Below are 24,238 nucleotides of genomic sequence, written 5' to 3' on the forward strand. Positions count from 1 at the left end.
GCAACAATATTCTTGGAACCTTTGGTTTCTTTGGGACCTTTCCATCCATGATTCCTGTTCTTAGCATCCGATTTCGAATAGGGTCTATGAAAATAGGGGTAGGAATTCTGAAGATGAATAGGTTGTTGACAAGTCCTGCATTGAAAAGCCTTGTTTTCATTGTTGGGTTGTGTTATATTCTTTCCACGACTACCCCGCGCGTGGGGGGGTCACAGGGGGGTGGTAGCACCCCCTGTACGTTGCGCCAGGTGTTGTCGGAGGGTCACAGGGGGCTGGATAACCCCCTTGTCGAGGGGTTTTGGGCCCTATATTAGGTGGGCATACCTACCTATGGTTTTGTGCATGGATTTCACACATGGTTTTGGGCATGATGGTTTTTTGTCCATGGTATTTTGTAGATCCGGTCAAGGGAACTACAATTATGATCTAATCCAGGGTTAATGGATTGGGGTTTATGGATGCTTCGACATGTATATCTCTGTATTGTAACATTGAAAGGAACATAATGAAAAATTAATCTAGTAGTCCTGGTTTTGGGATCCAGGGGAAAATCTCTGTGTATATATGTTTTATGTTTTATGCTCTCGCCATTGTTTATTTTCTGTTTTTAGAATTTGTATGCAGATAATTTCTGTATAGGGTTGAAACCTACATTCATAATCCATTGGTTTAGAATAAACCCTATCTCTCCATTTGAGAATGATTTTCTCCAACGAGCCCTTACAAAGATCCACGCCAATACATAAGTGAACAAATGTGTTGATTCATTTTGTAATCCTTTCATTGTTGACTTTGATGTATCGACCTAGTAAATTTCTTGCATCTTCAAGGATATATGGATGTGTCAGGTGGATAGGAAAATTGGGGACTTATACCCATAATGGGGTTGCTAGAGTCGACATAGAGAGAGGATTAAAATACAGAAACCATAGTTTAAAAGAGAGGCTAGAATGACCCCAAAACCAGGGTCCTTGATCAAAAAGACCTATTGCTAGTCTTCTAATTTGAAGAAGTACACAATAAATAATCCTTTGAGCATAAATGTCGTTGAATGTTTTGTAACCAATTCTGGTGAATCCACTCCTAAAGAGAAAATGATGTGGGAAAAAAACTATTGAATCGATAAATAATTGTTTGTTCTTCATAATCAGTAGCCATGAATCCACAACCAATGTTGTTCATTTTAAGAGAAGGGGCTTACACTACCTGTTCCACCATGACTGTTGGTCTAGAGAGTTGTTTAAGGTTTGATGGTGAAGGTATAGGTTTTTAGAATTCCTTAAAGGATTTGGATTGGGTTGAAGAGGATGCACCCTGATCCAGGTGGATATTGGTGGCCACCCACCTATTCGACTTGGACCCCCACCATTGTTTCTTTCAGTTTTTCAGTTTCCTTGTTTGTAGCACAATTTACTATTTTTGGCATTTTTTCGGGTCCTGAACTTCCAGAGCCGTTTTGAGGCCCTAAACGACGTTTTTTTTGTTTGTTTGGAAAACCAAGAGCAACATGGGTTGTATTCCTCAGATAGATCTTTCTAACGATGTATTGTGCGCGTCAAACGGAGATCGTATGCCAAAGTTACGACCCCGGGAAGTTGATGTACCAATTTACCCAAACGGGGCCCATAGTTTGGCACTTCATCTCCTAGGGTTAGTTTTTGGATGTTTAGGGTTTTCCATTGTTTCTCAATAATAAATAGGCCTTGGAGCCTCATTGTAACACAGTTTAGAGGCATGTAGCCGCCACATCTCTTCTCAAAGATAAGCTACCATCGCTCAAGCTACTCTTATTTCCATTATGTTTGTAAGCATATTTCAGTATTTGATATTAATGAAATGAAGTGTTATTTCTACTGCATCTTTGTATTTATGGTTATATCTGTAATTTGTTGCGTTCCTGTTTAAATCCGGATCACACCCCATCCTTTAGCTCCACCTCTTACTCTTGCTACAATGTGGATCGAGGCATCCTTGACTATGTTGTACTCACTTAGAGTTTTTATGATCCTGAATTGTCGATCCTTGTGTAGGAGATGAATACAATCATATGGGATTCTTACCTTGTCCTAAATCATGGCTGCAAGTGAAGAGACGAGATTTGTGGTTGTGACTTGCAAACAAAGAGAAACCATTGAAATTATCTTCACAAATATCATAAACTTCTCAAGATCAAATGTAAAATCATCATCCTTGGAGCAGAAAGAACCATGCATCAAACTGCATGATTAAGATCCAGGCACATCTTAGCCTCCTACATGTCGACGATCATATTTAGAGCATGCAAATTTGCTCTTATCCATGCTTAGGGTTTCAGTTGCAGAGTTGCAGAGTTCAAATGGTTTTGGTGGATGGAATCACCCCTTCTACTAAGGAACCCAAAAATTATGAAATGCTATGCTTTCATCACGTTGCTCAAAATAACAATAAATTTATGCTTCAAGGAAATAAATAAATAAACAAATAAACAAATCTATATATATATATATATATATATATATATATATATATATATATATATATATATATTCTATGCACTTTCGTGTAATATTTGTATTAGGTAGATCTATCTACTCGAAAGGATCACTTATTAGAGACTCGACCACAAAGCCTGACCTCGAGAGTGTCGAGGGAATTGAACTCATGACCTCTCGGTAGCAAAGGTGCTTTAACAATGGGGATTCAACCAACTAAACTAAACCTCTAGACATAAATACTATGTTATGGTAATATAAAAATAACATTGCCATTACAAGTGAAATATATATAAATAATGGATTTGAGTTGTTTATTATTTATTTGTTTATTTGCTAAGTTACATGAGTCCTTAGATGACTACATGCTTAACCTTTGGCTTGAAAAATCACGACACAGGGGCATTTAAGTTGTCAAAATCACTCGGGGATCGCACTCGGCTTGGGCCACCCCAACCTTTAACATTTGCCCACAAAATTTCAAACCGATGACCTTCACATCACGAAGTGCCTTAACAGTACACCCCATCACCATCTATTCTACACCACGTGGGATTTTATATCTATATTGTTAATATTGTTTACATCCATCACGTCACTTGTAGAAATCAAATTTAGGTGGGGAGGATTCCATTCCTTCGTCCCAACCACCCAAGATAACCCCAATTGGCTATTATTATTTAATTTTAAACCATTAATTTTTTTCCAAAGAAATGGGTATGAGAGTTTTATTAAAAAAAGTTGGGATTTGGTCCATAGCCATTACATTTCTTCAAAATTATTGATATTCCTTGCAGGTTTGAGATTGAGCATGAAAGCTCAATCTAATCCCTCATGTGATTACCCCATGATACAAAAATTTCAATCCCATTTCAACTATTTTTTTTTCCAAAATACTCCTAAGATCCAAATATGCTTACATTCCATTTTTCACTACTTTTGATTTCATTTTGAATGGCTCTAGTTTTCCTTGGCGAAATAAATTTTCCCTTCTTCCCCACTTGAATCCAACCCGCATTTTTTGCTATGTCAAATGGATCACCCTTCGATGAGCGAGTGTCGTTGTCTTCAATTTCTTCTTTATCTGCTTGATTTATCGAAGAAGTTGCTTTTCTAGATTTAAATTTGAAGATTCAGAGGGGGATCTAACTTTCAATGGAGTATGTTGCGCTTCCACTGTCGCTGAATTTGAAGGGTCATGATACACTTCTTCCCAACTATTCCTTTTATGAATAATCTTTGACAATAACTTCTTGCTATATTTCCTTTCCTTCTTTCTTATTGTGAACTTCTTCTTCTTTGCATACCATAAAGTGTTAAATTTGAATTCCTTCCCACCAATTAGGCCTTCAATTATTTTTCCAGACTCTATTATTCTGCAAATGCTTTGGGCAATTTTTGATTACATGTCTTGTTTCATAACACGCTCGACCTCGAAATGAAACTTTATCATAATCGATTTTCTAAACCCACACATAGTCTGGAGCCATAAGATTAATCTCAAGAGGAAAACACTTATTGAAAGACATCTCAACACATATTCGAGCACAAGTGGTTTTACATAAAAATTCAGATTCTAGGTTGTGGCAATAAAACTCACCTAATGCGTTACCAATGGAAGATAACGTTGGGAGGTTCCAAAGATGCTGGGGAAGGTTTGAGAGCTTTACCCAAACAGGAGCCATGGAGATTGACGCTGTAACCAAATCAAAGGTGGGAGACTAGGGTTGCATGAAAATGCCAACGCTGCCCCAAAACCATGTCCCAAATTCACAAATAATATGCATATCCTCAATATTATCAAAAAACACAACAAAAAATTCCCAAGCCAAAGAGTATATATTTGATCACCAATCAATATGTATCATAAATCCATTTGTAGAGATCGATTACTCATGTCCAAAACCTAATAAATCTACGGACCAAACCTTTATCTGAAAGTAATTTTTTCACACTTGAAGACATCATCTTTCAAAGGCACATTAAGGGCCAGAGCTTCTTGAACAACCGAAAGAGAAAATTTTCATTTTAGCATGGCACTATACGACTCTGTGGCTTGAGATGTCATTCCTTTAATAGAAACATATTTCTTCTCTAAATCACTAGGATTCACCATTAATTAGTAAACTACAAAAACCCTAGGTGCTGCTGCTCATGCTCCCTAGAATAATGGACAAAAAATTTCTTAATTTTTATTAACAAAAACTTTGTCAAAGACATCCTTTATATTTTAAACCATTATTTTATTAAATATTAAAATAATGTATAAAACTATTTTATTTATATAATAATTATTTTTTTATTTAACTAAAAAATTTGAGACATTGTTTCACCAAAATATTTTTAAACTTAATTTAGAGTAAATGTTGTAAAGTAATGTTAAATTAAATGTTAAAAAGTAATGTTAAATAGTATTAGATTTATTTTTGGTGGAATTTTGAATAAAATTGATTGGAAAATATATCTGGGAAAAGATAAAAATGTAGAACAATTAGATTGCACTAGAATTTTGAGTAAAATTTATTGGAAAATATATAGGAGAGAAGAGAAGATAGAAATGTAGTAGCAATTTGACTTAGCTTATGTGGATATGTGAAAAAAAAAATTGTCACTTAATTTTAAGTGACAACATCTAAAAGTACTTTGTTGTGCAATCAATTATGAATAAAGTATAATCTTTTATTAAGAAGATTTTCGGCGTAAATCACATGTAGAAAACCTTTGTCGACGCGTTTCAAACCAACTAGTGTACACTAGTTGGTTCGAAACGCGTCGACAAAGGTTTTCTACATGTGATTTACGCCGAAAATCTTCTTAATAAATGTTATGGATCATAGAAGCCTCAATTCAACAAGAGTATAATCTTTTTTGTTTATTGAGAATTGCATGGGTTATGAGTAATCTTTTTATTTTAGTTGTCAATTGCATCACAGGGTGCTTTACAACCGTACATAACCTTACAGGTCAAGGTGCTTTATAAGCTTGTATGGGGAAGATGTTGTCAATCTCTAAGTGTTTTATGTTTTTACCATTTTCATTTTCATTGGAATCTAATGGTACATTTTTTTGGTGAAATCAAATTCTTTCTTACTTGAAATGTATTTTTGAATGCATAAGTAAAAACATGAAAACCTCACACATTCAATCTATAAATATTTAATAACTAAAATATGTCATCCCAACAATTTTTGGTTGGATTTTGAGTAAAGCTCATAGAAAAACATTTTTGAAAAAAGATAGAAACTTATAACATTTAAATGAGAATGATTTAATTAAAAAAAATAAACAAAAGATAAATAATTAGGCATGTAAATATGTACATGAAAACATTTAAAAACAAATCAATATATACTCATCTTAAACCACAATCTTTCAAGCATTTGCTAAGCGTTAAATTTCTTGAAGTCTGATTTATCAAACACACAAACAAATCAATTTTTTTAAGGTTTACTTTTTTTATCATTTAATATGAAGGAATTAATACATATAAGAAATTAAGTTGTAGAAAAAGTTACACGATAAGAAATTTGATTCTTATAGGTAGTATAGATCTCCATTTAAAATGGATTTAAATCAATCTTAAATAATACAAATTTCAAGTTTGTTTATTTATTTAGTTTGTAATAAGGAATGTGACGAATAGTTATGTATGTTCATGAATTATTAATGAAATTAGAAAAAATGATTGTTTTATTTATTTATTGACGATTTAAAAACATTGGACTCTATGTAAAGTCGATGGTACCATGAAGTGTTTTACAATCTAGTGACTAAGGGCGCCTATTTTATGTAAAGTCGATGGTACCATGAAGTGTTTTACAATCTAGTGACTAAGGACGCCTAGATCCATTTTAACTTCACATCTACTAAGCGCGAAGAGAGATCAAATCTCTTTTCACTCTAAAAGATATTTGCACCTTAAAAGACTTGATCCCTTTGGGCACATGATAGATCTCGAATTAAGATTTATATATATATATATATATATATATAAGGACACCTAGATCCATTTTAACTTCAGATCTACTAAGCACCGAGAGAGATCAAATCTCTTTTCACACTAAAAGAGATTTGCACCTTAAAAGACTTGATCTCTTTGGACACATGGTAGATTTGGATATATATATATATATATATATATATATATATAAAGCCAAAATTATAACATCTCTTACATACTAGGATGAAGAACATCTCTAGACGTAATAACATTACTTAGTAACAAAAAATAATATATATATATATATATCCAATTTTAAGGTCACAGCCAAGCCACACACCAAATTGGTGTGTGAGACCCCCTTGTTTGTGGGACAAGGGACCCAGAACCATTTGGCTACTAAGTCTACGAAGGCATACATACTCTACACCTTGATTTTGAACTTGTGACCTCTTAAGAAGAAATACATGCTATTAACCATTAAGCCCACTCAAGCTGTATAAATAGTTAATAAATTTCGGCCTCTATTGGATTTAAACTTATGACTTCTCTTTTACAAATTCAAAAATTTATTAATAAACCACAATTTGAATAAAAATCACTAATTAAACAAATATACACAACTTCATCCTAAACAAATTAATATAAATCCATATTAAACTTACTTAAAAAAAATCAAATTGATTCAGATTTTTTTTGGTGATTTAATATAAAAATATTGATGAGTTTACGTGATTTAATATAAAAATATTAACAAACTCATTAATATCATACCAATAATATATATATATATACCCAAAATATGATTATACAGATCTCTGCACTTTTTTTTTTCCGAAGGTGGCAAAACCTATCAAACTCAGGTGTCAAACCAACAGTGAGGACAGCCATCTCTGACTGCTATCCGCGAATGTCGGTTTGACTCATCACTGTTATCAAGGAAAACCACGCCACCTGTAATAACCCGCTGGTGGTCCGTAAGGGAGCAGGCTTTCACTCCTGCCAGATGCCTCTGGGTCTTGGGCCGTTAACCTGTTTCCTTATGTCCGAGGAAGACGAGCTCTTAGCCAAGCAGAAACAGTTTTACGGCATACTCCAGGCCGCACAGAGCCCTGCACTTATCCTATGGAATTTTACAAACCCTTTTCTTATAAATATTTAGTTAACTTGTAAAATAATTATATTAATATTTAAAAGACCAAAAAAAACAAAAAAACATTTCGATCAATTATTACGCTACCATACACTCAGTCACTAATCACCAACTTTATTTTACATGCACACTGAACAAAATAAACAACCGAAATTACAGTTAGTCGAAAGCCCGCTTAAACGAACTTTGACTGTAAAGCCCGCTCAATGGCGGATTGCAACGGAAATTGGCGTTTCCCGCCCTGTGATTCCCGCCAGCAAGAAGTCAATTATTTTATCACTGAGTATGTAAACCACTCCATTTTCAGTTTTATCGCCGTGCTTTCATGGCGGGGTTTTGATCTCAACGAGCTCAAAATATCAGCTGTGCAAGGTCGCTGAACGAGCTTCATTATATTAAGCTCTTCGTCCCAGTCTAGGCGGATCTACTTGGGTATTTGCTCGAAGATTCAGTAGCAATGACGCCCAGGAGATCTTCCAGGCTTAACCTAACTAGCACTGAGCTCAACTCGACCCTGATATCAAATGGCGGGGTTAAGCGTCCACGACGAGCTGACAATACCAGCAAAAGTCCAGAGAATCCCAATGAGAAGGATTATAGCCCGAAACCGAAGCGTGCAAATACAGAAGTAGTCAGGACACCCAATAAGGTACGTAATAGCTTTGTACAGAGATGCATACTTGAGCTATGAATGAGCGCAGCCGCAACTGATTTATTTTCGGAAGTGATTTTTGAGTCACACATTCTGAACATTTTTTTGCCCTGAGAATCCCCAAATGCCAACCATCAACGCCATACCGCATTGGTAATCATATCCGACATTATTGCATTTCTATGATTTGATTTTGAGCTGCTGAAGCTCAAGGCTAAGACACAATTCCATGGTTGATATCTTATTAGGTAATCACTGTCAGCGAGAGATCTGCATCACTAATATGGATCTTAATGATCATGATTTTGCTCATAGTGGTCTTAGCTATCCATGGCATTCTCCAAATCATATTATAAGAAGATCCAACAAAGAGGGCGGTAAACAGTAAAATCCCATAAATCTGTCTGTTCCTTTAAAGACGACATGCCCAAGCTAAATGGACATTGACTCATTGATATGATCGTTCGCTTCATTTTTGTTTAGAGCTGCATTGTTCTTTGGTTTTATAACGTCAAAAATATAATCAGATAGTCTGGATTGGCTGATCTCCATCTTTGCATGTTGTAGCTTTAACTTGTAGATTAGTTTTTTTTTTTGATGAAGACCTGAAAAGGATTTGAAATATAGATAAGGATTTGTTTTACACCAGATTTTTCAATGATATTTTAGATGTTTCAAAGATGAACTCTTGAATGGCAAGCAACCTTTTTTCGGAAAACCAATGATGTTCTCTGAACACCAAAGTCAGCTTGTTGTTGTACATGTTTTTCAAAGTTGTCCAAAGAGTTATGTTTAGGCCCTTAATAATTTTTACCTGTGTTTAGGCATTGAATGGTGAGGCTAAACATTCTGGAGAAGTTGATAATCACAACAAAACTGCAGAGGATCCTAAGAGGACTGCTTCGCAGTTGGAAAAAGCTTCTACACCTAATTCGAACTATGCAAAGACAGAAATAGGAGTGGAGAAAAGCCCCAGTAAGGTTCGTTGTAGTCTACAAATGCAAGTCAGTGAAAATGCTGTTCATTCTAATGGGCATAAAAGAGAGGAAGTGCAAGCTGAAAATGGGTCTTGTAATGGTGCAAAAAATTACATGTACGATGAATCACTTGGCAAGCAGGGTCATTACACGGTGTGCCATCAACAACCGAATGGCAATGGCAACACCAGGACGCCTAAGAAGGTAAGATCAATTTTTGTACAGAGATGCCTACTTGAGATATTGATAACTGTCACTGAAAGTTTTTTAGAAATGAGTTGAGTCACATTTTGAACTTTCCATTTGCCCTAACTTTCCATTTGCCCTAAGAAACTCCAAATACCAACCATTAAAGCCATACCTCAGTAGTAATCATATTGGGCATTATTGCATTGCTATGGCTTTTATTTTGAGCTGTTGAAGCTCAAGGCACAACTCCATGCTTATTTGGCAATGTCTTTGTTATTGAGAGGTCTGCATTGGTACCTACTGGATTGTCACGATCATTATTTTGTTTATGATGGTCCTGGTGATCCATGACACTCTATAGATCATCCTCTAAAGTGGTTAAATAAAGAGGGTAGTAAGCACTAAAGGTCCACTAATCTGTCTCTCTTCCTTGAAAACAGGGCATGTCCAATCTACATGGGCTTCGACTCATTGATATGAATGTCTTTTTCGTTTTTGCTCAAGGCAGTTGCTTTGAACCCTTAAAAGTATTGCCCCCGTGCTCTTGTGCTTTGATTTCAACCGGTCAAAGTTAATCAGAGGATTTAGATAATCAGAGAATCTGCATTGATTAATCTCATTGTTTGCATGTTGCAACTTCAATTTTTAGGTTAGTTTGGTTGATAAAGGTCTGAAAGGGATTTGAAATATAAACAAGTAGTTTTTTTTAGAAGTGTTTAAATTGTATTTTTGGTATTTTTAACCAGCAACATTTTTTCCCATGACAAGAGAGTGGACCATGTGGGGAACCTGATGTTTCCTGAACACCAAAGTCAGCTTATTCCTGTGAATGTTTTTGTCTTTTACCTGTAGACTTAATTTTTCGGTCTGTCAAGTTTTCACTCTGATATCTTGTGTTTAGGTTTTGAGTGATGGATCTAAGCAATCTGGACAAGTTGATAATCACAGCAAAACTCCAGTAAATTCCAATGGGAATGAATTGCTGTCGGAGAAGGCTCATACGCCCAAATCGATCTACGCAAAGACAAAATTAGCAGTGGAGAAAAGCCCCAGTAAGGCTCGCCGCAGTCTAAATATGCAATCCACTGAAAATGATGTTTATTCTAATGGGCATAAAAAAGAGGAAATGCAAGCTGGAAAGGGGTCTTGTAATGATGCTCATGCAAGAAATGGCATGTTTGAAGAATCAGTTGACAAGCAGTGTCATTACACCGTGTGTGATCAACAGGCCAATGGCAATGGCAGCATCAGGACACCCAAGAAGGTAATATTGATCTCTTTATCGAGTTGCCTACTTGTGCTATTGATAAGTGCCACTGATTGGTTTTTGGAAATGAGCCTTGAGTCAGATATTCTGAACTTTATATTTGCTTTGAGAAACCCCAAATACCAACCATTCAAGCTACACCGCAGTAGTGATCGTATTGATCATTATTGCATTTCTATGATTTTGATTTTGAGCTGCTCAAACTCAAGGTTCAAACGTAACTCCATGCTTACCAGGCAATGACATTCCCATCAAGAAGCATCTGCAGCTTGTGAATTTTGGATTAGCATGGTCTATTTGCTTATGATTTTGCCCATAGCGGTCTTGGTGACCCATGACACTGTCAAATTCCTTCAAATAACGTTCCAAAATAGAGTGGTAAGAAGTCAAATCCTATTAATCTGCCCCTCCGTTCTTTGAAGAGGTATTGCTCATTGATTTGAATGTCCTTTCCCCTTTTAGTAAAAGAGTTGCATCTGGGCTCGTATTAATTAATGTCTTGGACCCCCTTGTGCTTTTTTAATGATTGCCTGAATGAATTTGAAAATAATTTTCAAATGGTATTCTTGGTGTTTAATAGATGAATCGTCGACTGGCAGCCAACAATTTTCCAACAATATAACGGAGCATGTGAGAACCTGATTCTCTGTCAACACCACAGTCGGCTTATTGTCATGAATGTTTTCCTCCTTTTACCTAGAGAGTTGCTTTTGGGCCCTTACAAATGTTTTATCTGATGTTCTGTTCCTAGATTTCCATGTCACATATGAAATTTGAACCGACTGATCTCCATGTTCACATACTGCAGCTTGAAATTTAAAATTAGCTCTTCCAATGAAGGCTTGAAAGAGAATGAAAATACACAAGTCGATTTTCTGTGCCCCATTGTTATATGACGTGTTTGTTCTGTCCAAGGATGAACTCTAGACTGGCAGGGTGCATGTGGGGATCTGTTGTTCCTCAAGCACCTATGTCTTATCTTCAAATGAATTTTCCCCAATTACCCCCAAAAATAAAAAATGAAAATAAAAAGGAGTTGCCTTTGGGCTCTTACAAGTGTCCACCCTATATCCAGTGCATATATTTGATTGATTGCACATTGCCAGAGCATTTGAATGGACTGAACTCTGTTTGCCCATGCTGCAGCTTCAGTTTTTTACATTAGATTGTCTGATTAAAGCCTGAATGAGATTGGAATATACACAAGTTGGTTTCTGGACCCCGATTTCAAATAATATTTTTGGTGTTTAATAGATGGATGTTTGACTGGCAGGGATCATTAGGAGAACCTGATATTAACACCAAATTTGCTCACTGATATGAATGCCCTTTTTACTTTTACCTTGAGAGTTGCATTGGGGCACTTGAAAGTGTTGGCTTTGATATCCTCTGCACATATTCCAATCTGTTACTTATAATCAAATAAACTTGCTGGCATATCTCCATTTCCACATGCAGTGGCTTCAATTTTTAGGGTAACTTATCCAATAAAGGTCTGTAAGAGGAAGGAAAAATATACAATACCAGCTTTTTGCGCCTGATTTGAAATAATATTTGTGGTTTTTAATATTTGAACTCTGGACTGACAGGGAGCATGCAGGGAACCTGATGCTCTTCGAACACCAAAGTCCCCGAGGAAGAAGGCAAACAATTTTCCAAACCAGATACAGAAGTGGAACCCAAAGGGTAGACTCACTTCCTTGTAGATGTAGGAGTCTTCATGTTGAAGTTTGCATATTGCTTTTAGTTGCTCAAACTACGCTTATGAAGGGGTTTACAATTTTTCTCTGCAGATTCCTCTCAAATTCTTGCAGTTAAGGCAGCCTTGCATTTGTCTGCAGTACCGACAACTGTAATATGCCGTGAAGAAGAGCTCAAAAAAGTCTTTGAGTTCTGTAAGATGTGCATAGAAAAAAAGAAAGTTGGAAGCATGTATGTATGTGGATGTCCTGGAACTGGGAAGTCTTTGCTTCTGGAGAAAGTCAAATTTTTGTCTATTGAATGGGCTAAAGAGGTAGGTCAATAGTCCTTTGGTATATTTGTTATCTAATTAGATTTCTATTTTCTGGTTTACAAGATTCCACTGAGGCATATAGTGGACTTGTTCGTGTCATCTGATAGATAACTTTCTATATCTAGAACCTTTGTTCTACGTTACAAAGATGAGGATATCTGTTTCATTAGTGGGAAATGTTATCAGTCAGGGATGAAATAAACTGAGTTGTTTATGACTTGATTTCAAAAGTTGACTCTACATGTGACCAGGTTGGGATGCCACCCCCCACTTCAGTGGTTGTTAACTGCACTTCTTTGACAAACACTTCAGACATATTCAGCAAGGTAAGTACAAGACAAAATTAGGGGATTGCTCCAGTGAATGACAACCCCAATTTTAGCATTTTACATTCAGAATAGACTTAAGAAATACACAATGAAGGACAATTGAATTACACTAATGAGAACATGTAGGATTGGTATGCTATATTAATTGGTATTTTTCTTCTATAACAGATATTGGAGCAATGCCAAGGAAAGAAAAAATGCTCGGTTAATAGCTCTCCATTGCAGGAGTTGAAAAACTTTTTGTGTGAGAAGAAACAGTCATCTGCCAAAAAGATGATGTAAGAATTATATATTAGTATCATTTTTTTGTGAATTAGTTCCTTTCTATGTGTTTTCTTGTAAATTTTTGATGTGCAAGATAAGTATTTCTATTGAGCCTTTGACAGATCAAATATGCGATGTTAAAGCCTAACACTTTATAAGTCCTCATTGATGTATTTCTGTTTTTGGTAAATTTGCTTATAGTATGTAGTACTATGTACATTGTAAACAAGTCAACTTCATCGTGATCTCTTAGAGCATGTAAACAAGTCAACTTCATTGGTGTTCTAATTCTACTATGCTATCTTATGAAAAGGTTGCTGATTATCGATGAGATGGATTATTTGATTTCAAAAGATCAAGCTGTGCTTTATGATCTCTTCAGGCTTCCAACATTCCCAAATTCACACTGTATGCTGATAGGTGAGCTGAAGAGTAGTGGATAAGCTAGACATCTTCCTATTGTTTACTACTCATGGGCATCATGAATTTTATTTTAATTGAATGGTTTGTAAGAGAATCTCCCTGATGGATCTGTTTGTGCAGGAATTTCAAATGCAATAGACTTGACTGATCGGTTTCTTCCCAAATTGCAGTCCTTAAATTGTATGAACTATTGCTCTTTGCGTCATTTTATGATTGGTGTAATATGCACACATTATTAAGAGTGGGATCATAGGAGTTGGACATTACTTGACTTGGTATAGCAAATGATGAAAAATGTGCAATAGGCATGTGTCAGTGTTGAATTGACTCAGAATGACAATCTGCAGTTTCTTTAATTCTAATAGTTGGTTATTTTGATATTGACTCTTTTTTTAAGATGCATCCTTAATACTGCAGTGTCAAGCATCTGTCACCTATTCAGAGGTGGGATGCTGCATACACTCTGCAACCACCTGGTTCGACTAAATGGTCCTTAGGGTAGATCAATGGTCCCTTTGCAGGTGGTGCATTGGCCACTTCTTTTGGGGATTTAACCTTGGTGTGGTCCACAGCAGTGCCTGCTTTCACCGTTCTGGCTTGCCTTTCATGGTTGATATCGGAATTTTTGGTCATGAACTATTTGAGGACAGAGTTGATTAGTTTGGTCACTGTTGATGAATCCTGTCAGTTGTACCTTGTGAGGTTATGTGAGTGTCAAGGATCTCATGCCTCTTGATTGGTCTAGCCGTATGAGAAACTAGACACTGTTATTGCCTAAATAATTGAAGGCTTTTCCATTTGAATTCTGGGACGTTGGCTCTTATTTCATACCATCCTTAGATCAAAAATTTCTTTTTGGCAGGTAAACCACTGGTTATGACATTTCGTGCCTATTCAAAAGAACAGATACTGAAGATACTCCAGCAGAGGCTAATGGTAATTCATTATTGTTTGATTGGAGTTGCCCTTTTGTAGTTGACTGAAAATATTCTTGTATACATCTTTATGAGCATAGTATGAAAAATGCAGCAAAAAACGCTCGTCATTCATTTATATTTGTCATTCCAAAGAGAAGTTTCCATAAGTTTTACGATTACAGTGTTTTGACCTTTTCTTAGCTTACATATGTTGAAATTTCACTTGGTTTTAGGATCTCCCATGTCAAATATTTCAACTGGAGGCATTGGAGCTTTGTGCAAGGGTAAGTTAATACCAGTCCAGTTAAAATTTTATTCAAGAGATTCCAACTTCTAAGTGCTCTGCTTCTGATTTGCAAATTTGTCTTTTATCTTTTTAACATTAACAAGGATATTTACATTAACAATACATGAAAATACGGAAATGACCCACTCATACATTAAGTGCAGGATATTCTTGATTTGTAATACATTTGTCCAAAGACATGCTGATAGCTTGATATATTCAGCCCGATATAGAGGAAAGTAGTTTCATCATAGTATATACAAAGGTTCAACAATGTACTAAACGATGGGTAAAGTTTAGAGATGAACTGAAACCTCTTAAAAAATTGGAAGAAGAGTTTTCATACTCCTTGTTGTCTTCATCCAGTCCTTTTCGGTTGTCTGACAAATACTGTAGTATGCATTTTTCCCATATACGTTGGAATCCCTTGGGCTCCCTTTGGAGTCTTTAAAGATTTCAAATATGGCCCAGATTCTGTCCACCTACTCCAGCTGTATCACATTTTCCCTGCTACTTGCCCCATCCTTTTGTTGATGGAGGTGACCTTTAAGCTGTTGCAATTCAGATATCGAATTATCAAAAGATGTGTTTGACTGCTTGTAGACTGTGGTTGACCTTCTGAATCTATTCTAGAGATTGGGGGCAGCATGAGGAAAGTGCTCCCTTGAAACACAAGAAGGTTGTTCAAGTGGCTCCAACACCATAAGGAATTTGAGATGAAGAGGAAGCTTGCCTTCAAGCAGTTAATGTAATCATGACAATTACTAGCCAATTCTCTCTCGTAGCTACTACATTATTGCGCAGCTTGCTGCACCTAGTTGTTAACATTATATGTTAAAGGAAAATCTAATTGGACAAAGTGCCTTCATAGTTGATTTGTTAATGCTTTCCAAATTAATCTTATAGGATAGAAGTCCCCTCTACATTGTAAATTAGACTTCAGTTATATCTGATAGGTTGGAGGATCCTGTTCATGTCATTTTGGACTATGCTTCCTTCTTGCACCATAGTAGCGAGCATCAACCTCTATCAAAAAGTGACACTACTTACTTTGTTGGGTGTCCGACCAACCTCTTATAAACAGCCAAGACAGTTAAGCTGGTCTCCTTGTGGGAGCATACAGGCCACTTTTTGTGGGATTTAAACCCTGGAAGCGGCTTTAACAATGCCCATTTTCACTAACCTGGCTTGCCTCTTGTGGCTGGTTCCTGTAATGTTATTGTCTAGGCCTTCCAACTATTGTTTATGAACGCCAGAAACCAGCTATCTGGCAAGTATGTCTTCTTTAGTTCCGATTCTCTGATCTCATGAAATTGACATCTTTCATGAAAGTGCCCTTTCATTGTTGTGATCTACACAGCCAGTTCTGATCCAAAAGTTGTTAATTCTCCCAACAATCTATTATTTTCCTTTGTGAAATGTTTCTTGATTCCAATTTTTCCATAAGAAGGAGATGCCTATCAGTTTGATCAGATTTCACTCTTTCTACCTTTCATATCACCTATTTATCCCTAGAAAGGACCCTTTTCTAATGAGGGCCAACAAAAAGTACTGTGCTCAACAGCAATCCATGTCCTTGAAACTTTGGTAACCTCGCAGTTCCACATACCATACTTAACCATTTCTGACTTGTGATAAACCATGTAACATCCATTTTTAAAGCCAGTATGATGTAGCTGATCCACAAATGCTAAACTGTTATGAAGAACCATCCATCCAAGTACACCTCAGAGTTAAAAGAAGAATGGGAATTCTAGATACCTTGAATTGTTATTTGGCAGTACACTGGGATACAAGGCCCATGAGTTGCTTATATTTATTCTTGGACGTTAAGATAATTATTTACTTTCAATTTTCTTGTAGTCTTTGTGGACCTGTAGGAGAGCACTCAACACGGCTTTCTTTTGTCGTTTTCTATCCTAAATTTCCATAGAACATTGAAGGATTTTAGCTTCTAATTTTTGGTTCTGCATTTTATATAGGTCGGTTTCTTTTACTTGCTTGCATGTTTTTGAAACAGTAATGGCGTAAATGAACATTGTTTAGAACTTGAATGTTGTAACAACCTCAGTTATCTAAAATAAATTCATGCTGAGAACTGGCTTTTTGAATTTTCAAGCATAGAGGCATAATGAGAGAATTTCAAAAGAGGAATTTGCTCAGCTTTTTATAAAGAGCAGCAAGCATTGATGAATGAAAATCACTCATTCTTTCTTGGAAGGCTATTGATTATTTTGTATTGTGCCATGGTCTTTTATTTGTGCGCCACAGCAGCAATATTGCTTATTTATTTATTTCTTTAGGTTATTTTCAGCCTTTTCTAAGAGCGGTGCTTGCACTTCCACATCGTATTCATACTGACTGTACTCTTTTTCAGTTCCATTGACCTACTTATGTGATCATTTGTTGGACATTAATGAATTATCATATCTTTTACAAATTTTAATTTTAGTTTTAAACAGTTGTGAATACTCTAATGCTTACTTTCTTTGGACACCGTAGAAAGTTGCTGCTGCATCAGGGGATATGCGCAAAGCTCTTCATGTTTGCAGGTAGACTACTTGCCCCAGTCTGAAAGTGCAGTCCGTGATTGTTCTTATCAAGTTAAATAAAAATCTAGTCAATTGCTATGTCCACTCCAAATACTATGAACCATCTTGACATGTAAATCTTTATCTGGATTTTGTCTTGACATATGCTGGGATGCTTATGTAACCTTTTTTGTGGAGCCTTTTTTTTTCCAGGCTACAGAGCTCGGGGAAATCCCCAAAGCACTTCCCCTCATTTTAAGGATGGTACCTAGGATAAAACCTAGAATCTTTAGGACATTAGGCCACAAGATTCAATTCCATTACAATAATATATTTGTTATGAGCTCTTCCCCTCATTTTGAGGATGGTACCTAGAATAAAACCTAGAATCTTCAGGACATTAGGCCACAAGATTCAATTCCATTACAATAATATATTTGTTATGAGCTCAACAACGTATTACTTGTGGGAATTGAAACTGGGTGGCAAGGATAATGATCATTCCTCCCAACCACCAGAGATCAACCCAATTGACAACTTTCTTTGTGGAGCTTATAGTCAATATTATGATAATCACAATTTTTTGTATCAAATTCATTCTAATCTTTGAAAGCACATTATTTTGACAAGGCTAGGAGATTAGGAACCTTTTTGATTGTATTGAAAACAATTATTTGTCGTCTTTGTCAGGAAAACTGGTTCTATATGTAGTTTTATCAGTACTGAAAGCTTCAACTTATTATATTCTATTCATTTTGGATCATGGCAGAGGTGCTGTTGAGATGCTTGAAGCAGAATTAACCAGTGGGATACATGAGTTGGATAATATTTCGCATGAGAAATCAATGACCAATGGATTGAATGTACCGGCTGAACGATTAACAAAGCAAGAAATAAATATGGTAAGCATTCTTCTTGTTTTTTCTTTCACGATGATGGATATATTTTGTATTAGAAAAAACTGCAGCCGAAATGGACAATGGTGTAATACAATTTTTTTTTTTAAATTTTGTTTTTTTTTTTTAAATGTTTTTTCTGCAGTTTGAGACAGTCTCTTATAAAAAATTCCCTATTCTTGCCCACCCTATTCTATTCTCTGTCGGTTTCGTGGGAATATTTCCTTGCAAACTGAAACAATGACGGAATACAATAGATATAAAAAATAAATTAGCAAGGCTCTCAAGTTTTAGTCCCACTCGAGTCTCCATTTTTGCTACTGTTGAGTGCATTTACATGTCAAATTGTTCCAAAGGGTTGATTTCACTTGTAGGATCCTCCAGTTTTGGTTTAGGAGTGTTAGATGCCCAAATCCTCATCACTGGCCATGGGAAAGTTGCAAAGTGAGGAGTCCTAAACAATTTAGAAGTTGATGGGGCAGGAGATGAAACCATATCCTATGGGAGGTAGAGGTGACTTGAGATTCTACTTACTAGGGATTTTAGAGAGCCAACCTGAAACTCTAGCTTCAATCTGCATGACGTTGGTGACCTCCTTCATTTCCTTAAGCTTCAGTAGTCAGGGTGTAGTTTCCATTGCACATGGTCCCTCACCCTACTTTTGGCTTCTAATGTACTGTCACAATCCTCTTGCTAGTGATTGCAGTAATGGTGAAATTCATCACACATCATTAGGCTTGAACAACCTCATGCTCACAACACTTAACCCCTTGTTGAACATCTCAAAACTCATACAAGTTGTATCATTTATGCCTACAATAATAGTGGTCCATTTTTACTGAAGAGAAAGACTAGTTCCAGACCGGGTTACCCCTTACCTTAGCACTGCAAAGAGTTGCCTTGGGATTTAACAAAATTCCACCACATTATTCCTAGACCAGAGTACCCTTGCTTGCCACTAATGTTGGAATGTTGTGAAGGTAATAGGGGTGGAATCAATGGCATCGAGTCCTTCCAGAATTGACATAAAAATAAACCCACGTGCATTTTCCAATTCAACCATTGCATTGAACATAAGCTCACATGTCGATGGGAGAGTAGTATGGACTCTGGAGTAATGGGTGTTGGTGGAGACTTAACTCCCCATCTCTTCTAGCTTGCATGAAGGGTCACTGCCGCACTTGGTGTTGTGTGCACTATGATATGACCTTCATGATGAGTGGCCATTTCAAGGGAGGGGCATGAAATATGAAGCCCCTCCCGCCCCCCGTTTACTTTATGGAGACCTTCATTCAAACTTGCTCTTAGGTTGGCTTGAGCATTGGCTTTTGTGATTGCAAAACATGAAAAAATTAAATTTTTGTAAAGTATTGAACCAATCCAATAGTTCTTTGTGTTACATGAGATATTTTGAAGTTCTAGAGAAGGGTTTGATGAAACGACTGCGTGGCTATTGAAGAATCCCCAATTGCTATCACGTGAACATCTTTCTCGCTTAGTATGACTAGGCCTTGGAAAATTGCTATTGCTTTTGCCTCGTTCTTAGTTGCATTCCCTAGATCCCTTATGTACTTTCTTTGTTTTTGTACACGGGTCATAAATGACCCCCCTGTACTTGCCCCTCCTAGTGAGCACTCTTGTAGTTATAAGGTTCCATTGTCAAGAGTTTTATTGTGTTGAGAAGCACATTTTACAGATTGCTATGCATAAGGTATATCATGCGCTTGTGTAATGTTGATATCACAACAGCTTATCACAATGATTTTTTACATTAAAAATAATAATATACTTAAATAGTAATTAGCCTAGTTCCATCTGAACCTTAGATCAATCAAGCGTCGAGAGGGATCAAATTTGTTGAGGTGCAAACCTTTCCACAAGTTTTTGCACCTTGAGGTATTTAATCTTTTCCAGTGCTCGAGAGTGCTGGGGTTAAGATGAATCTAGGGTGGTGTCCAAGAAGTTGACAATTGTTAAATGGAATCTATAGGTGATGTGGATATCATGGCAATCGATGTGCAAATTGTGCTTCTGGAAGCCACCATAAGATCACATTGTTGTATGAGCCTTGTATATTTTGTAGCATGCCAGTTAGTGAAAACTGTTACTAACTTACTGCACAAGGCAAGATGTTTAGAAAGTCAACCTGCAGGGTACTATGACTAGAATACTTTCCTTTTGTTGGCCCCTAGTAGTCCCCTCAGCCGCTCTCTACAGTTGTATCATGGCAATCCATGTGCAAATTGTGTTTCTGGAAGCTACCATAAGATCACATTGTTGTATGAGCCCTGTATATTTTGTAGCATGCCAGTTAGTGAAAACTGTTACTGCACAAGGCAAGCTGTTTAGAAGGTCAACCTGCAGGGTACTTTGACTAGAATACTTTCCTTTTGTTGGCCCTTAGTAGTCCCCTCAGCTGCTCTTTACAGTTCTAGAAGACAGCTCAATCCCTACCTACAAATGCTTTTTGCAAGTAGCCCTTGGCATATTTGTATTGCTGCACTTGTACAGCATGATAAAGTTGTGACCATCAATGATATGTTCATGTTGTTTCATCTAGATTACTGTGGAATGGGCTCTTCAGAGTTTCCTGTAATAATGGAAACGGCTAATATTAGATTGAAACTGTTTTGTAGGTAAGAATTGATCATATGGCCATAGCATTGGCAAAAACATTCCGGTCAGCTGTTGTTGACACAATACAAACTTTACCACGACATCAACAGGTATTCTTTTAAATTTTCTTTAGACAGGTATGCTTTTACATCTTCTTTAGCAAGGAATTGTAGGCTAGTATTATCAAATTATGAAGGAACGTGACGTTGAATTAATTATTGCACAGATAGTGCTATGTTCAGCAGTCAAGTTTTTTCGGCGTCGGAAGAAAGATGCCACACTAGGAGAGGTAACTTTTGTTTGATTTTCTATTGTTAAATCTATTTTGCTTCTTTGGGTCTTTGGTTTTGTAGCTCTATCATTGTTGAATTGTGCATCGCATAAGCTGGCATGTTGTAGCTATTTTATTGTTGGACTGTGCATCTTATATGATGACATGTTTCATGCTTTATTTGTAGTTCATACCATAATTTTCCCTTATGCATGAGCCGGGAATTTCGAAATGTTGGGACACGATTCCCTTGGTTCCGTTAGGTCTCCTATGTGCTTGTATTATTATTATTATTTTTTTTTTTTTTTGACTTGTTTCATTTCCTTATCTTCTATTGCTTCCGATGCAGCTGAATGTAGCCTACTTGGACTTCTGTAAAACAACTTCAATGTACCCTCTCACTGGTCCTGAGTTTTCAAGCATGTGTAGGGTGCTTAGTGATCAGGTATGCATTTGAATCCTTAAACCATGATACGAGTTAGAAGGGATGCAAGCTTTTGATATGAATGCAGGGTGTTAACTCTTATGTGGGTTGCAAACTAGGCCCTTCTTAACCTTGGTCAATCCCGAGAAGATAGGCTAAGGAGAGTGACCTTAAGAGTAGATGAAGGAGATGTTAATTTTGCCTTACAGGTATACAGCTCTGCCACATTTCTAACAAGTTCAACACACATTCTCTTTATTTGGATCCTTTCATATGTACTCTAGATTATTTTAGGTTGCTCTTCATATTGGATACTTGTGGATGACAAGCTTTTGAAACTCAAATTGCAGGGAATAAGGTTCTTCAGAAACTGTCTTCAATAATGCAGCATTTGGAAGGTAGATTTTGCAGAGATTTATTCATCTTCATTCATCTTAAGATCTTAAGACATCTTCAGTCATCAGCTAAAGTTCTCAAGATGCAAGGTATCTAAATGAAATCTTTCTTTCCGTCAATTCATTTCAATGGATAATTACTATTTTAATTTTTAAGGCTGCTTGTATTGAATCTTAGAAAACAAGAAATTGGAAAATGTGCATGCAGCATATACGTTCACTGAAACTTCTCAAGATGAGTCATAGTTTCCTAATACTGTTTCTATTAGAACTTTTGTTGCTTGTAAATATAATAGCAAAATAGGTTATGGTGGATTGAAGCATATTACTTTTCAAGTAAGAATATGCTTAAAAGATCATCACTTTCTTGCAAGCATTTCTGTTCCATGGATATGTGGATTGCTTCTTATATATGATCTCTTTGTAGCAGCTTTATTGCATGTTGATCATAGAGAGAAATTGCACGAGCCTGGATTCAAAGGTGATAGAAGGCAATCTGCCTATGGCATTAAGTCCATTGCTGTCGTTGTAGGGAATTTGGTGGCAACGATTTTGAGTTAACGAAGCCCGGAAGCTCATGGTTCAAATCTAAGTCCGTTCTTGTAAGACACCCATGTTCTCACTGTGGTTTGGGAGCTCTGCATTACCGCTGCATATGAATTTTCGATTATCATGGTCTATCTGATTATCACAAAAGGCGCACCTCTGTTGTTGGTTTCACATAAGCCCATAAGCAATAATATGCCTCAACTTTATAGGTTGGTGCAAAAATTAATTTATCCGGATCATTGATTAAAGTTATAAACCCATTACAATCAATCCCTTTGCTGCTTTCATCTGAACAAAACGAAGCTTGTCAATCTCTCGGTTCATCAGGAGCTAGGGATGGGCCTCACCATCTCTATGTACTGCAAGGCCCAAGCAATTATTGATTCTTCAAACAATAACCAATTGGGACTTCATGTGATTCGTTTCCAGGGCATTTTAAGCTTTCAGTGTATTTCGGGTAAATAATAGAAGGGAAGAATGAGGGTAAATGTGAGTATAGGTCAAATAAGGACACTTTTAATTCAACGATGAAAGCTCTAGTCCCAAAGGAGCTTGGGGCGAGCTTTGCCGTCTTTACCTGCTGTAACATTTATTGATTCTTTTATTAATACCAAATTGGGACTTAAAGGTGATTTGGTTCCAGGACAGCTTAAGCTTTCACTGCATTTAAGATACGTAAAAGAATCACATAACGAGGGGAAATGAGTACAGGTCAAGGTAAGGACACTTATAAAATAACCTTGAAAGCTCAAGTTCCGAAGGTAAAGTCCATCATAGCCATTTATGCAATTTCAGATTGCTGCGTAAAGCCAGCCTTTTATATGTTTTTCACTGTTTTTGAAATGCATAAACCGTAACGTTGCATCCCTCTACAACGATTATAACATCTTCCACCAACATGTAACTCTGTTCAGGAGCAGCAGATTTACTGGTTTACAAAGAAGACTAATACTTGAAATGTCTGTCTCTGAAAGTGCCATCAATTTTCTAGAATTATAGAATTATATTCAAAACTAACGAATATGTTATTTTGCAGCAAATCTCAGATAAGGGCTATTGTAATTCCATGCTTCATCCGTTGGGATTTATTTGAAATGGTTTGTCAAAAAAAGAGATTAATACATGAAATGACCGACTCCAATTTCCTAGAATTATAAAATTATATTCGAAATCAATGACTTTGTTATTTTGCAGAAAGCGTAATTTCATACGTCCATCCATTAGGATTTTAGAGGTAGCTGCAGTATTAGAGTAGTTAGGTTTATAAACCCAGTCCGTCTGGGTATTCTTTTAGCACCATGCGGGCTCCTAATATTGAAATGGGTGGATCCATGCACAGACAGGTTGGAACTGTCACTCATTCACAATGACATTTTAAATTACTTCAAAGCATTAGCTTTATAACATAAAGTATTTCATTACACATCATCCATTAACAAACCATGTTATTACAGACAATAAGTGTTATTACAGAATGTCTATATATCAAATGTTTGGCTGCTCTCATTGCATGATTTTATATAATAATTAAACGTCAAATTGGTCCAATGATAATTTACTCTACATCTCAGAAGACCATTAAAGACTAATGGTAATTTACTCCATCTCAAAAGATTAGCCACCCATCCTTAAATTAAGCACGTGGTCAGAACCTTTGATGGAGGTCGGTGGTCT

The 24,238-nt window shown here is 36.4% G+C and overlaps 1 protein-coding gene across 1 annotated transcript; it reads left to right on the top strand.

The window, feature by feature from the left end:
• The first annotated feature begins 7,865 nt into the window (after positions 1-7,865).
• On the top strand, positions 7,866-23,245 carry LOC149188782 (DNA replication factor CDC6B-like). The gene is made up of 19 exons (XM_089413094.1): positions 7,866-8,213; positions 9,041-9,397; positions 10,284-10,646; positions 12,239-12,335; positions 12,443-12,663; positions 12,915-12,989; positions 13,161-13,270; positions 13,570-13,676; positions 13,800-13,859; positions 14,542-14,615; positions 14,830-14,880; positions 17,385-17,434; positions 18,183-18,315; positions 20,946-21,035; positions 21,152-21,214; positions 21,546-21,641; positions 21,740-21,829; positions 21,971-22,105; positions 22,446-23,245. Exons 1-18 carry the CDS (start codon positions 8,022-8,024, stop codon positions 22,001-22,003), a joined length of 2,262 nt encoding a protein of 753 aa, XP_089269220.1. The 5' UTR covers positions 7,866-8,021; the 3' UTR covers positions 22,004-22,105; positions 22,446-23,245.
• Positions 23,246-24,238: the final 993 nt, after the last annotated feature.

Source organism: Pinus tabuliformis, chromosome 3_1, assembly GCF_031772625.1.
Source record: "Pinus tabuliformis cultivar Carrire ecotype Pingquan chromosome 3_1, CPIR1, whole genome shotgun sequence".
NCBI classification, from domain to species: Eukaryota; Viridiplantae; Streptophyta; class Pinopsida; order Pinales; family Pinaceae; genus Pinus; species Pinus tabuliformis.